Below are 14,887 nucleotides of genomic sequence, written 5' to 3'. Positions count from 1 at the left end.
GCTTTGCTCCCTTATAAAGGCTTCATTGGTCGGGAACAGATGTTTCTACCTGGAGCCTGAGTTGGAGCAGGCAGTTCTCTGCCCACTGCCCTGCTGGTGCCTTATTGGTGGATGTGGCAGTGAGGGAAAGCTCTGCTCATCAGGAAGCCTACCGCTGCCCTCCAGGGACGAGTGGTGGCCTCACACGCCGTGGGTACTGGATGGTGGGTGCCACGCCCTGGCTTGCATTCTGCAACCGCTCTCCTTTGCTCAGTGGCCAGAGGCCCACTACTGTCATCCTTTCACAGGAGGCTGGCGGGAAGAAACCAGGCCCTGCAGCCCCTCAGCTGTCTTGCCCCTCCACCATCCTTTCTCCAGCATGTCTCAGCAAAGGGCCGGAGTACTTGAAGACTCTGGGAAGGAAGAGGAAGACAGCCTTAGGCCCTGAGGTCCAAACCACCAGCTCCAACACAGCTTTTTGAGAGACCTAGTGTTCCACAGTTACTGGACACTGGCAACCATGGTGGGGTCCTCCTAGGACCCCCAAAGGCTGGGGGCTCCAGACCACAAGGCCACAGAAGTAACCAGCTCCCAGCTCTGGGCGTAATTTATTTCCATAAAGAAAACGGTAATGAGCTGACTGCCTTTATCAGCCTGGATGGGACCACCCGGGCCCAGCAACTGTGCAAGGCCTCCAGGCCCCATGGAGCAGGACTGAGTCATCAGTGCTCACAGCCTAAGAGACTGTCTCCCCTGGTAGCACCTGTGCCCAACATGCTTAGCCAGATTCAGTTATGAGGAAACCACCAGATACATGTAAACCCTTTAAGAGACCACTAGCCTGTGTTAGTCGAGAGTGCCAACGCCAAAACAAACTAATGGGGCTGGGGGGCTCTCCTGGGCTGAAGGAGGTGGATGAGGTGCACTGTGTGGTTGTGGAAGTAAAAAAGGTAAAGTAAAAAAGCCGTTATTTGATCAAGTGGAAAATCTGCGTGTGGATTGTATCAGATGGTATTACGGTACTGATGCTAACGTTTGGGGATGTGATAACGAGGCTGAGTTCTGCAGCAGCCTGTTCTCAGGAGATTCATACTGAAAGACTGAGGACTGAGCATTGTGGTGACTGTGACTTACCCTCAGATGTTTCAGAAAACTGTGCATGTGTGTACACAGAGACAGAGCAAGTGTGAGTGCCAGACAGCAAAACCAGGCAGGACGCTAACGCCAGGTAAGTACAAGCTAAGGGGCTTATGGGCGACCACAGACTATTCTACTTCTCTGTCACTTGAAATCTTTCAAAATTAAAAGCTGAGGGGGAAAGAGGTCACTGAGAAAGTAGCCAAATGGCATCTGCATGTCTTTCAACCTTACTCTAAACTGGTGTCATATTTTTAAATGCTCTAATTAATATTAATGATGGTTACTCCTTGTGGTAATGTCACATTTTTTATCTTTTACAAAGTAGTACTTAATGTGTGTCACCTTCTCTCTTACTGGGTCCAGTACCCCTGTGGAAGGTTGTTCAGAGCATCCCCATTTCTGTGGTCATGAATGTACACCCTGAAACTCACACGGGCAAGGCTCAGCCAGACCAGGGGATGGCGAGCTCGTGGCAGCAAGGACAGCTTTAGGAGAGACCATGCACACCAATGCTCTATTTCAGGGTTTATTTCATCCACTAACACTCATTCTCGACCTAGACAGAAACAATTAGATGATTATGACTTGCTTTTCCATCATCAAATAAATTTTTTTTCGTATGAATAACCAAAAGATTTCTTCTCAACACTTTTCTTTTAATAAGAAGCTATAAATAAATAAAGCTTTAAACGCCCCTGGGTTCAAGTGAAACACTCTCAATTTGAGCAAAAGCTCACAGCCTTCTTGCTCAGACACATCTGGCCTTCTGGTTCCCCAGTTGGGAGTGGAGCATCTGCAGGGTTTGTGCCTGTGCCGGGAGTGGCCTGGTAATCAGCATCTGCTTCTGTCCTCATGGCCCCTACAAGAGGCCTGGGTGGGCGGGGTCCTCAGGTCCAGGGTGGCTGCTGCACTGTGGTGCCCCAGGAGATGCTGCAGGCATCAGGGTACCTTCGCCCAAAGCAGGCGATCTGCAGTGTGCACGGGCTAAGGTGCTGCAGGCTCTGCAAGCTGGACCATTGGTGGGCACCTTGGCCAGGGCTGGCAGGAGACAGGCTGTTTTCCCAATGCAGCTAAAAAATCGAGAGACCTGTGCTTCCCTGTGAACTGCGACAACGGGGCATAAGTTAAAAAAGGTTCCAGTATGTACAAAACATCGTGCCAGGTCTGCTCAGGAGCCTGGTGCAGCTGGGAGCCTGGGTGAGGCAGAAAAGGATGGAGCTTCTGCTCCCCCCACCCTCGAAGGAGGCCCCAGCAGCTCCCAGGGTCCCAGGTGGCTTATACTAGACACCAGGGCCCTTCTGAACCCCCTTTACATAAGCATGTGACCCCAGACAAGCCTCAGAGCAAGTTCACCCCATGCAGACCTTGATGTCCCTCTAAATGAGCGTGGTCACGATCTCACCAGCCCTCGTCTCGGTGCCACCCACCTGCCCACCCCCAGGTGTCTGTGCTGGCAGCAGTGTGCCCACCCAGCCTGACCTCACGCCCTGCACTGGCTGCAAGGGGGGGACTGCCAATGCGGCACACCCTGAGCGGGGCCTCTGGGCCAGATAAGGACCAGTGAAAACTGCTTCCTGGAGGGGAACATCCCTGACAACAGGTAGCTCTGCTTGCACTAGAGGCTCCCTGCCCCCACTTCTGTGACTATCCAATCCCTTCAGTCATGGTGGTAAAAGTGGGGTGGGGTGGTGGTGGAGGGAAAACAGGGCAGGGAAGGTGGCTGGGCCTCTGGAGGGATGAGCCCCTCCCCAGGCAGCCCCGTGGTACCCCCGCTCCTTGGGTGCACCCACTTCCTCTCCTGGAGCCCCCTCTCCATGCTCAGCTCCGGGAAATCCAGGGTTTGGGCCTCTCGTGTAAGGAGGGCACTCTGGGAGGAGACCCTGCCCTGGCCTCTAGAGTGCAGAAGGGTGGGGCACACACATGGGATGAGCACCGAGGCGAGGGTGCAGGGGAGGATGTGGGGGAGCTGTGGGTGCATGGGTTGGGGGACAGGAGGGGCATGAGTGCAGGAACACATTTAAAGTGATAAACAGCACAGCTTCTCATAGGGCCATCAGGTAGACTTCAGGGCTGAGGGAATGGCCAGAATGCCTTGTGCGGGGGGTGGAGGGGTGGGACAGAGAAATAGGGGGACAGCCCTGGAGGATGGTGACTGAGTGTGTGGGCACCAGGGAGGCCACCCAGAACCGTTTCTTCCAGCCTTAGTTGACACTCTGAAAGCCAGAGTCCCGCCTAGCCCCCAGGCCCCTGTGGCCCAGGGCGTGGCTCTGGTGAGTAGCTCGGTTCCAGGTGCTCCAGCCCACCGTGCTATGGTGCACTTTACACTCAGGCCATGGAAGCTAAGACACAAGCCCTCGAGTAAGTGCCCAAGTGGCTGGGGCTCAGAGCCAGGCTGTCCCTCACCAGCCCAGAGTGCCAGAATGCAGAGGGGGCACCCGCAGCTCCCTGCCCTCCGTGTCTGGGTCTCTGCTTCCCTGGCTACAGCCTTCCCGCTCCTGGGACCCCATTCTGCCCAGAAGGGGAGCAGTGCAGGGTAGGCCCATCTCCCCAGTCTGATGACTGTGGGCAAAGTGAGCCTCTCCAGAGCCTGAGGTCACATCTTCTCTGCTGCAGATGGGGGATGATGGGGGAGGTGTCGGGAGTTCCATTCACCTCCAATGGTTCCCGGGTTGGGGATGTCACACAGGCCCTGGAGGACTGGGACCAACAGAGGCCAAGGAGACAGTTGGGGTGGGCAGTGCTGGGAGCTGGTCTATAGCCCCACTGCTGGACAGGGTGGGGGCTGTGCATAGGTTAGTGCATAGTTGGTACGGGTCTCTGGGGACTGACCCGCCTCGTCTGCTGAGGGGGGAGGAGGCAGGGCCCAGGCCCGGCACAGCTGCCCTCGCTTGGCCACTCAGTCCCCATCTGTGTCTGCTTTTTCCATGGCCACAACCACACGCACTCCCATGGTGCACTTAGGCCTGGCAGGTCCACTCTGTCTTTTGTCTTCTTCAAACCTTGGCTGTGACGGAGAGCGGGAGCCAGGAGAGCTGGGAGAACCTACCTTTCCTGACCGCGCACCTTTCAGGCATGACTTTCTCTGACATCCCGGATTTCCACATTTATTTGTCAGAACCCTGGCCTTGGAGAAACAGACTCTTTTCCCCCCCTCCCACCGTCCCATCCCACTCTCTTGTTCTTTTCAGGATGCACCCATCTGTTAAACATCTGGGCCCTCTCTCAGTGGAAGTCCTGTGTGGGACCCGTTTGTGTGCGGGTCTGTCAGTCTGCTATCACCCCCTCCCCTCTCCTGGCCCCTATCCCATAAGGCCCTGCAGCAGGCACCGTGATGACTTCTCGGTAACATGGCTCGTGTCCTTGGTGGGCCCCTCTCCCGGTCCCCGCCGTGTGAGCCCTGTGCTGGGCGTCACTACCACTTCTCGATGATGTGGCTCATGTAGTCCTCCGTGGGCACGCGGCCTGGCTCCTCGGCGTCCTCCCGCGGCAGCGCCTCCTTGGCACGGTGCAGCAGGCGCTCCTCGCGGCTCCGCAGGCGCTGCTCCCGGCGCTCCAGCTGCCGCTTGTACTGGTAGCGCTGCTGGAAGAGGTCCCTGGCGTAGTCGTAGAGCTGCATGTCCAGGTCGTTGAGCTCCTCGATGCGGCGGATGGTGTCCTCGCCCGCCTCCACGCCGCCCGCCCGGGTGCTGTTGTACTGCAGGAAGGGCCGGATGAACTGGAGGTTGAACGTCCGCTCGAACAGGTACTGCGTCTTGCGCTGGAACTCCGTCAGGCCGAAGAAGGCCATGTCCCGCAGGTTCTTCTTGGCGCTCTCGAGCAGCAGCTGCGCTCGCTTGCCCTCGGGGATGAAGGACAGGTTATAGCAGCCCACCAAGCTCAAGTCGGCCAGCATGCGCACCTGGCGGTTGTTGGCCAGGTTGTAGGGGCAGTCCATGAACTCCTGGAGTGTGCAGCCCGACCAGTCCGTGCCCTCGTAGCAGGGTGGCAGCTCCTCGGGTGTGGGCGTGCGCCCGTCGCACATGTGCAGCGATGTCTTCCAGGTGGCGCCACGCTGCACGTGCCGCCACTCACTCAGGTAGCGGGACACAGGGTCCCTCAGCAGAGTGATGTAGTAGAACTTCCTGCAAGGAGACCAAAGAGGTGGTGAGGCAGGCACGGCTTGGGGGGCGGTGACCAGCACTGGAGTACTAGGGGGTATGAAGTAGTCCGGAGCTTCAGCCTGAGGAGGGGTCCTGTCTCTGTAGCTCTTACACCACAGGACCTTGGACAAGTGACCTCCCCCTAACACTGACCACCCAGTCTAGTTCTCAAATGACCTGCCCTGGGGGAGACAAGACGAACCTGCTGAGGGCACACAGCTACCAAGCGTGGCCCTGGCAGTGACCACGGTGCTTCGGCCTGGGCAGTGGGGCAAACTGTCTGCTCCTACCCACCCCCACCTGTCACTGACCTCTCAAGAAAGGGGAGGAATCCAAGAGGCCCCTCATCACAGGCAGGAGAGGTTGTGGGGGCAGCCCTAGCCCTGCCTGGGGAGGGCACTGTGGGGGTCTGGCAGGAGCTGAGGGGACCCTGGAGCTTGTGAGGTCAGCCCACTAGAGCCACAGAGTCACCAAGGTGGTGGCGGGGCAGGGCCTGACATTGTGGGGTGAGGGGCTTTGGGGGAAGCTGTGGCCCAATCCCTTAGCTGGGCTGGCGTGGCCTCGTCGCTGGGCTGTCCAGTCTCAGGTGGGATGGAAGGTGTGTAACTTCCTAGCAGGCTCCTTGTTTTACTTTTCCCTGGCAGACAATGGGGCTGGCTGTGAGACATGTGGCCGTGTTCTTGAGGGCCAGGAGGCGGGGGGTGGGGTGGGGAGTGGAGAACAGACAGCAAAGGGGGTTCCGCTTGTGCCCCCACTCCACACTGCAGCACCCCTGGGCCTCTGCTGCATACAGGAATCTGCCTGCAGCCCCCTTCCCTCTCACCTTTGTCTGCCTAACACTGCCTCGTGCCCCAGTGCCACCTCATGGGAAGCCCTTGTGGGCCTGCTTCAGCCTCTGTCAAAGCGGTAACCTAAGGTTAACCACTCAGTTACTTGACTGAAGTGTGCCCAGGGGTGGGATGGGAGAGGGGAGGGGGCCCAGGGCCCTGGGATAAGAGCAGGCAGTGTCACAGGGTCCAAGACGGACACCTCACCCAGCACCTTCGGGGCCCAGTAGAGGAAACAGCCCAGGAGGGTCCCGGAGCAGCTGACTTTGGCCCCGTGGGCTCCACGCCTGGGGTGGGGGAGGTCTGAGGAAGTAGGGTGAGGGACATTAGCTCACAATTTCCTATCGAGACCAAGCGGAAGACACTCCACATCCTGACTACTGCTTCTAAAGATGCCAACACAGACAGAGTCACAGTGACGGCAGGCCCAGGGCAAGAAAGGGACGCATGGACATACCCAGAAACACGTCCTAACAGTGCAGTCGCTCTTGTGCCCGCACAGCCTGCACTGCCGCCCAGCTGGGTTTGGAGCCTGCCCTGCTCCTGCTGGCCACTGTGTGGAATGGGTCACTGTGGACGGCCTCCTGAATACAGAAATCCAGTGATTCGCATCATCCTGAGAGCCCTGTCTACCCCACACCACACAGAGCACACCCCGCAGAGGTAAGGACACAGGTGCACATGTGCCCCATCACCCCCAGCACCAACGCTGTGCCCCTCAGGGACTGGCCCCTGCAACCTTAGCCCTGCATCGGCGTCTGTTGCCACCCCACTCAGGTGCCCTGCAGACCTTACACACCGAGACAGGAGGAGTGGCCGGCTGGGGTCCAGAGGATGCTCCCGCTGGCGCACAACCACCCCAGGTCAGGCTGTCTCATCAGGCCATCCATACAGCCCTTGGGAAATCCTTAGTCTGGCACCCCCTTCCACTGCGGATGCATGCAGGCCCTGGGGAGGCCAGGCACACAGACCCCCTCCCCCCTCCCCCCTAGAAGCCCTGGGCCGGGCGAGTCATTTCCATTTCACAGCTGTTGGCTCAGGGAAAGGCCTTGACCATGACCTACAGCTGGAATGAAAAGCCCTGAGGGCTCAGGGTGCCAGCCCTCCAGGCTGCTCTTCTCCTGGTCCAGAAAGTGAGTGACATGCAGGGCTACAGAGCGGGCTGAGGGTGGGGTCCTGCTGGCTGGGCTGAGGCCGGAAGTGCAAGCTGCCCGTGCCTGGGGAGATGACTGAGCAGTCAGAGATACGTGGTGTCACAGGGGGTTGGGGGCAGGCCTGCAGACAGGTTACTGGGGTTCTCTGGCGTGCTGTCTGTGCCATGTCTGCACTTGCAGGCTCCTCAGAGCTTCCTGGACATGTGAACTGCTTGGCCAGCCCTGGGACCTGTTTAATGATCTAGGGGCCCTGCAGAGTGGTGTGGGGCTCATCAGTTCCGGAGACCAATTTAAAGGCATGACGAATACTTCTGGTCGTCTGGAGGCTCTGAGTGCCTGGCTCCGACATGGGAATGCATGTGGCTGGCCTTGGACAGCAAGGAAGGGCCTCTGTGCCCAGGAAGCCCCGCTGAGAGCCCTGAAGTGGGTAGGTGTGGGGCTGTGAGAGAGGGACATGGACCATGAGCTCGATGGGCTGGATGGTGCTCCTGCCTGACTCCTGCCCACAGCCTGTGTCCCTGAGCCTGATGGACTCTGTGCACCTCCACCTGGCCCACAGCACGGTCACCTCTGAGCTCCAGGAACCAGGGCTGGCCACTCCCCATCCCTGCCCATGCCCTCCTGGGCCAAATGCACCACAGCATCCCTGGCACAGCTCAGGCCGGGCACCAAGGGATTCAGTGGGCAGGTAAAAAATACCTCAGAAGAGCATGGCAGGGGGTGCTGCCACCCCCATGCTCCAGCTGTGCCAGTGGAGGCTCAGGTGGAGCTGGCAGCCACCAGGCAGGGTGCACACCTAGAGGTTCTGTTGGACGACGGATGGAACACCCAGAGGTTCTGACCTGGTGGGGATGCTCACACAGCTGAGGGTACAAGGCACCCTGGGTCTGAGTCCCAGCTCGGCTTCATCAGTACTGTGGCCTGGGTGCAGCAGCACTGGCCTCCCCAAGCCTGGGTCTCCCCACCCACCAACACAGTGGGCTTCTTCTCCTGCCCTGGGGATTCACTCTGCCTGGCACCCCCAGGCACAAGCAGGTTGGCAGCCAGGGTGGTGGGCTGCGTCTCCACTAGAAGTCCCATAGGAAGGGGTGCTGACACCTGGCTGGGTGGGAAGCCTTCCTCCATGCAGCCCCTCAATGAGCCAGGATCCAATGACCCTAGGCCTCTGGCTGCAGCACTGCTCACCTGCTCCGCCCTGACCTTGGCAGCCCTCCCTGCACTGCTTGAAGGGCGGCTGGGGGAGGGGCAGGACAGGGATGGTGGCCCTAAAGCAGAGTATGTGCCTGGGCCACCTGGGTGCTGACCAGCTGTGGGACCACCGGCACTCCAATCTCAGCTTCTTTCTCTAGCTATGGGGCTGAACCCAAACCAAGACAACCAAAGGCAAGAAGCGGTATGTGTGCTGTGGGGTGAGTAAAGCCACAATTCCCCCAAACATCTACCACACAGCCCAGCATGGTATTGGCTTTCCTGGGTGTGCCAGGCACGCTGGAGGTGGTCCCTCCAGATGCCCAAGGCTGGCACAGCTGCTGCTCCCCCCCCGCCCCCTGACAGCTTTTCCTGACCCTGGTCTGTAAGGGCGGCTGGGCCATGCCTGCTGGGGTCAGCACACAGCACACGCATATGGAGGAGTGACCACGTGCCCACCAGTCTGTGGTGGCTGCACAGCCCACTCTGAGTGAGCTTTCAGCACTACTGGTTGCAGTGCCAGGCTGGGCCACTGCCTACCACCCAGCTCAGCTGGCTCCACCTGCCCACCAGGTAGGTCTAGGTCAGGCACAGCAAGCAGAAGGCAGCCCCCTAATTCCAGCCCTGGCAGGTGGCTGCAGTGAGCAGAGGGGCCATCCGGCCAGCAGGAAGGGCAGAAGGTGGCAGCCTAAGGCCTGGGTACCTGGCCTGGGCCAAGAAGCCCATCTACAGCCTCCTTTCTACCCCCACGCTGCTGGCCTAGCCTGGGCGGCTCACAGGAGCCCAGCACCTCACAATGCAGGCAACCTTTTGTGGGCAGTGGCGCCTCAGAATTGAGGCGGGAAGGCTGGCTGCTGGCCCCGAGTGAGGGCAGGTGTCGTTCTGCTCCTGGAGAAGGTGGGCGAGGCCACAGGCAGGTCTGTCTGTGGTCCATGAGTCTGCCCGTGTGTGTGAGCGTGTGCAGGGTGCAGGCTGCATGCTGGTGTCTGTGTTTCTCTGGGGTCATCACTGTGGGCATGTGTGCATGTCACTGTCCTCATAGCTGGCTTATGGCTGCCCTCCTGTCTGCCTTCTCCAGGCTTGCCCACGCCAGGACTTAGATGAGCGTATGTCACTGTCCTCACAGCTGGCTTTGTGGCTGCCCTCCCATCTGCCTTCTCCAGGCTTGCCCATGCCAGGACTTAGATGAGCATGTGCATGCACACAGAAAGGCAGAGCACTGGCGTGGGGGACATGATGACGGCCAGAAGGACGCTGTGGAAGGCCAGGTGCTGCTCTTGGAGGCCTGGCCCCTTCACCTGAGGGTGCTGTTGGAGCCCTACAGTGACAGGACACGCTCTACTCAAGTCCTACACTTGGGTCTACGTGTGACTCAGCACTCTTAGGTCCTGCAGGCTCCAGCTGCCACTGCAGGTGGCAGCCTGGCTCCTACGGCCTCACAGACCATATGGACCACAGCATAGACCCCCTCCACTGCCCTCCTACCCCCAGCCTTCTCCAGGAGGTGACCCTCCTAAAGTCTAGCTCCTGACATTGTGCCGTCCTCCCAGGGCCTCTGTAGTGCAGCGGAAGCCAGCCTCTGAATCCAGAGCCCGTCTGGCACCCTCCATCTGGATTCTTGGCTACTCCCCAACCTCAGCAGGCGCTCCAGCTCTAGCACCAGCAGCAGAACCTATCTGCAGTGTGGCCCTTGGGGGGATACTCTCCCCCACCCTCCCCTGGTCATACCTGCTCCACTTCAAGTTTCTAAGGGAAAAGATCAAGCAGGTTTGCTAATCCATGCTGACCCCAAGAGTAGGGTAAGAGGCTGCTCCCCACATGGGCCCCTGGACAGCCACCAGGCACTGGACCCTCATTGCAGATGGAGACTCTGACCTGGCCACGTGCGGCTGGGCAGTCACCCACAGGCATACATGCCCAGGTGGGCAGAAAACACATAGTTCCAGCACGGCTCTAGTAGCTGAAGACCGCAGGCCACTGGATGGCGACTGGTGGTGGTGGTGGGGAGTCAGATAAATCCTTACACACTCACCTGCAGTCTGGCACCTTCTGCACGACACACAGCAGGTGCAGGTACCAAGCGCAACATTCTCCCACATCTGCAGGAGCAGTGTCCTTGCTGGCCCCTGATCCGGCACAGCCAAGGCCGGTGCGGTAGGAGAGCCTGCTCCTCCCCAGGCCACTGTAGGTATGGCCAGGCTTTTCTCTTCACATGCGCCAATTACTTAACGGACCCAACAACTCACCTGTTCGTTTCTAACAAAACTGGGAAGTTGCTCCAGACAAACCACTAATTTTGAAAGCCATCTGTTACAGATTGAATTGTATACCCCAAATATATGTGTTGACAGCCTCACCCCTATACCTGTGAATGTGACCTTGTTCAGAAACACTTTTTTTTTTTTTTGGTTACGTGAATACCAGAGCAGGGTGGGTCTAAAACCTCATCTCCTCTGAGTGGTGTCCTATAAAATGCACAAATACACACGGAGACATTCACAGGGAAGAGACGCCACATGAGGATGGTCTACGAGCCGCGGAACGCCAAGGATTGCCAGCAGACACCAGAAACTAAGAGAGAGGCTCACCGCAGGAATCCACACAGCCGAGGCCCTGATTTGTACTTTCAGCCTCCTAAACTGTATAAGAAAATAAATTTGTTCTTTAAAGCCACCCACCTGTGGTGTTTGTGTTATGGCAGCATTAGGACTAAAATACCATCTGAGTATGGGTCCCTAAGAGCACCAACGGTGACAGCCCTCCTTCTTTGTACCACTGAGATGGGGGAGTGAGGGGCAGAAGCACCTTGGCCTTGGCACAGGGCTGTGCCGGTCCATCTGAGCAGCCTTTGGTACTCTCAGGGATGCCGCCATGTCTGACCCACCCTGCAGGTGTGTACGGCAGCTCGGCCAGGGAAAGGTGAGAACCCCATGTCTCGGGGAGTCAGGCAGAGCCCTGCAGGGCCGGCTGACCCAACTGGGCCCTGTGGACACTCTTGCCTGTCAGCTGCGCGGAGGACTGATTTCTGCTTTCTTTGGGCCTGGCACTACTTCCTCGAATGACGGGCAGGTGTCCTCTACCCTGCTGAGGACGGGGACCCCATCACGGAGCCTCTGGGATGCACCACATCCTGTGTCTGCATTGTCTGTGTGGGGTTACAGGGGCTCCTGGGAGGGTGAGGGAGTGGGGCTGCAGTGGGGCATCTGCATGTTTTAAATTCTTCGTAGGGGCCGCACCACCTGATTCCTGCTCACGGTTGGGCTGTCTCCCCACTACGCTGTAAGCTGTAGGAGGCCAGGGACACCTTCCACAGTGCACCCCAAATCATAGGCACAGGGCCGCTATCGCCTTGCTCACACACGTGCTCCTTTCCAAACGAGCTGCCTCTGACACACCGTAGCTCTGAGCCGCGTGGTTTTCTCAGCCAGCGGGCAGGAGGGTCTTAAGAACTCCGTCACTGAGCTTGGAAGGGGGCAGGTCTGAGCGTCCCGCAGGCCTCCTCAGTGCTGCCTGTGGCTGAGCGGAGGATGCAAAGGAGCCATAGGCGGGGAGGCAGGGCTTGGGGCTCAGTCCAGGGTGGTGGGACATGGTGGGGAACAGGGCCGGGGGTGCCCCAGGGACAGGTTGCCGGGGGCTGGTGAAGCCCAGGTAGGGTCTGCAGAGAAAATAAAATATGCCCATTGCAGGCTGAATTTCAGATAAACAGCAAATAATTTCTTGGTATAAGTATATCCCAAATATTACATGGTACTTAGACTAAAAAATTGTTCACCATTTCTCTAAACTTCAAATTGGACTGAGCTCCTGTATTTTCATTTACTAACCCTGGTGACCCTACTCAGAGAGGTGCAGAGGCCACACACGCACGCACACACACGAGCCCCCTTCCCTTGCACAGTTAGCTCTTCAATGTCATCTGTGTGCTGGTGATGCCCAGATTCCTGTCCCCACATCAAGGGTACCTCACTTGCTCTCATGAAGGGTCCAAGCAGTGAGTCCATGCTGGGGCTCCAAGCCCCTCCCAGCCTGCTCCCTGCAGTCCCCTGCCTCAATGGGTGCAGAGGACACACTGGGAGTGGCCTGGCCCCCAGCCCCTCGAGTTCCCTTAGCTTGCACCTGATCCAGCCATACCCTGCACTGGTCTCTGGGCTCTGCTGCCAATACAGAAGGCCTGCTCCTGCCACAGGCAGGCTTCCTGTCAGGGGTCCTGGCTGTGCTGCCCAAATGCCCCTGAGGGGAGTGAGCATCCGAACCCCACCTCTCCCCCATCCCGTCTCCCTCTTGTCTCCTACATGCATCACTGACACATGGCTACTTAAGCAGGGACTGGTCTGTTTTGTCCCTGCTGGGTCCTACATGCTGGGGGCGGGGGAGGGGTGCTCAGGAAACACTTGCTAATAGGGGAATGATGGACATACCCCATGCTCCCCCACGTGGGCAGGGCGGTGGGCTCCCTGTCAGACATGCCTCGGATGGAGTTCAGGAGCTTGTCTGGCTCCTCACTTGCCTGCTTTCAACCCCCAAAAGCTTCCTCTGCCTCAAGGTGGAGGGTCAGGGATCCACCGTTCAAAGGCCTACCCCTCCTGAGGCCTCAGGAAAATCACAGCAAAGAAATATAAAGATAACCCACAAGGACAAGGAAAACTACAGTGAGATGACAACCAGCTGAGAGGCTAGAGCATACATTTAGGAGCCAGACGGTAGGGCAGGGCACTAACCAGAGTGGACAGAGGGTGGGGCGTGGCGCAGGGCGGAAGGCGGTGGTGGTGGCGTGTGGTGCAAGAGATCCCTCCCCCCGCCAGGTGACCAATCCCCCACACCCAGGCAATCCCCTGCCAGGACGAGACCTGCTATGCGTTCTCTGGAAGTGCCAGTGTGTGTAGGTGGAGTAGGGGCTCATGACTTAGAGACAGGAGGTACTAGATGGGGCCCAAGTAACAGTATGAGCACTCAAGGGTTGTCCCCAGCCAACAGGCTAGTCTCTAGCCCCCAACCCTACAGGAAACTAGAGGGGTCTCTGCCCCAGAGCAAAGTCCTTCCTGCACTGACATCTGGGGTACCCCACAAGGCAGGTGGCTTCCTGCCATCGCTCTCCAGCAGGTTCAGAGGGTCCCAGAAGGAGGGGAGAGAAACACAAAGGGAAGATGATGAAAGAAACCACCAGAATTGGCGCCCACAGTTCATTTACGCAGGAAGGGGTCACCAAGTGGCCAGCAACTAGGGTTCATAGCCAAACTATCAACCACTTTCAGGCTTGGAAAGACAGGGGATTTATCTTTCGTGAACGCTGTTTCAGGAAGATACTGGAGGATGTATCTCATTCGGTAAACAACAAAAACAAGGAAGGAGGGGCAGGGAACCAGGAGACTGGGGCTCCGACCCAGGAGAGGGACTCAGGAAGCTGGCTGTGTGCCAGGCTGGGCCTGTCAGGAGCTGGGGGATGAGGACACCAGGGGGCGTAGGCAGGTGGCCTGACACACAGAGCTCTGGGGAAAATGAACGGTAGGTTCTTGGCAGATCTTCGGGATCATTTGGGTGGGGTGAGGAGAAGAGTGTGTGAGGGGTCAGAACACTTCATCTACCAAACCAGAAAGCACAGACTATGTGATTTGATGAGCCAGAAAAGAGCACTGTAAGTTATTTAGAAAACTGGGAAGAGCTGCAAGTGGTTCTTTGGGGAGGTCGTGAGCGAAAGGCAGATGTGCTGTTTTCACCACAAGCCTCTTAGAACAATTCATTTTTAAGCATGTGTATGAATTACTTTAATTAAAAAAAAAAAGTATGAGAAAACAAATATGCCAGAACAAAAGCATATGGAAACACACTCCATTTCATTAGTCACCATGGAAATGGCGGACGAATGTAACATCCGCTCAGGGGCATGAAGGAGGTCTGGCAACACCAAGATGGTGCAATATGGCAATGTAGCCCTCGATCAAGGACCTGGCTGTGAGGCAGGCGGTTGTCGTGTTCTTCACTGTAAAGATGAAGTGACGAGCAGCTCCTCTCCTGGGTGCACACCCCCGAGATGCCCCTGTTCCTGTGCCTCGGGAGCTGTGGCACTGTGGTGTATTCTTACACTGTAATACTACTCATCAACAAAATGAACAAACTGCAGTGGCCCCCAACAACACAGGCAGTTTGACGAATAGGATGTGGCAGGAAAAAGCAAATCAAAAAGATTTACAAGACAATGATGATATTATTTATAAAGTCTTCACAAATAAAAAAATACTATTTTCTGACACACATATAAAAACCCGTTGCCGCTGAGTTGATTCCGACTCATAGCAACCCTATAGGACAGGGTAGAACTTTCCCATAAGATTTCCAAAGAGTGGCTGTTGGATGTGAACTGCCGACCATTTGGTTAGCAGCTGAGCTCTTAACCACTGTGCCACCAGCGCTCCATACATACAACTATGTTAAAACTACTAAAAAAAAGGTGAGATAAACACGA

The 14,887-nt window shown here is 57.4% G+C and overlaps 1 protein-coding gene across 1 annotated transcript in view; it reads right to left on the bottom strand.

The window, feature by feature from the left end:
* Nucleotides 1-1,629: 1,629 nt before the first annotated feature.
* HS6ST1 (heparan sulfate 6-O-sulfotransferase 1) overlaps nucleotides 1,630-14,887 on the bottom strand; it is a 55,087-nt gene continuing 41,829 nt past the window's right edge. The window contains exon 2 of the mRNA XM_003416681.4: nucleotides 1,630-5,240. Coding sequence (XP_003416729.2) covers nucleotides 4,532-5,240 — 709 coding nt within the window. The 3' untranslated portion in view covers nucleotides 1,630-4,531. The remainder of the gene's footprint in view (nucleotides 5,241-14,887) is intronic.

Source organism: Loxodonta africana, chromosome 6 (genome assembly GCF_030014295.1).
Source record: "Loxodonta africana isolate mLoxAfr1 chromosome 6, mLoxAfr1.hap2, whole genome shotgun sequence".
In the NCBI taxonomy this organism is placed as follows: domain Eukaryota; kingdom Metazoa; phylum Chordata; class Mammalia; order Proboscidea; family Elephantidae; genus Loxodonta; species Loxodonta africana.
This window is presented reverse-complemented; position numbering and strand designations above follow the sequence as displayed.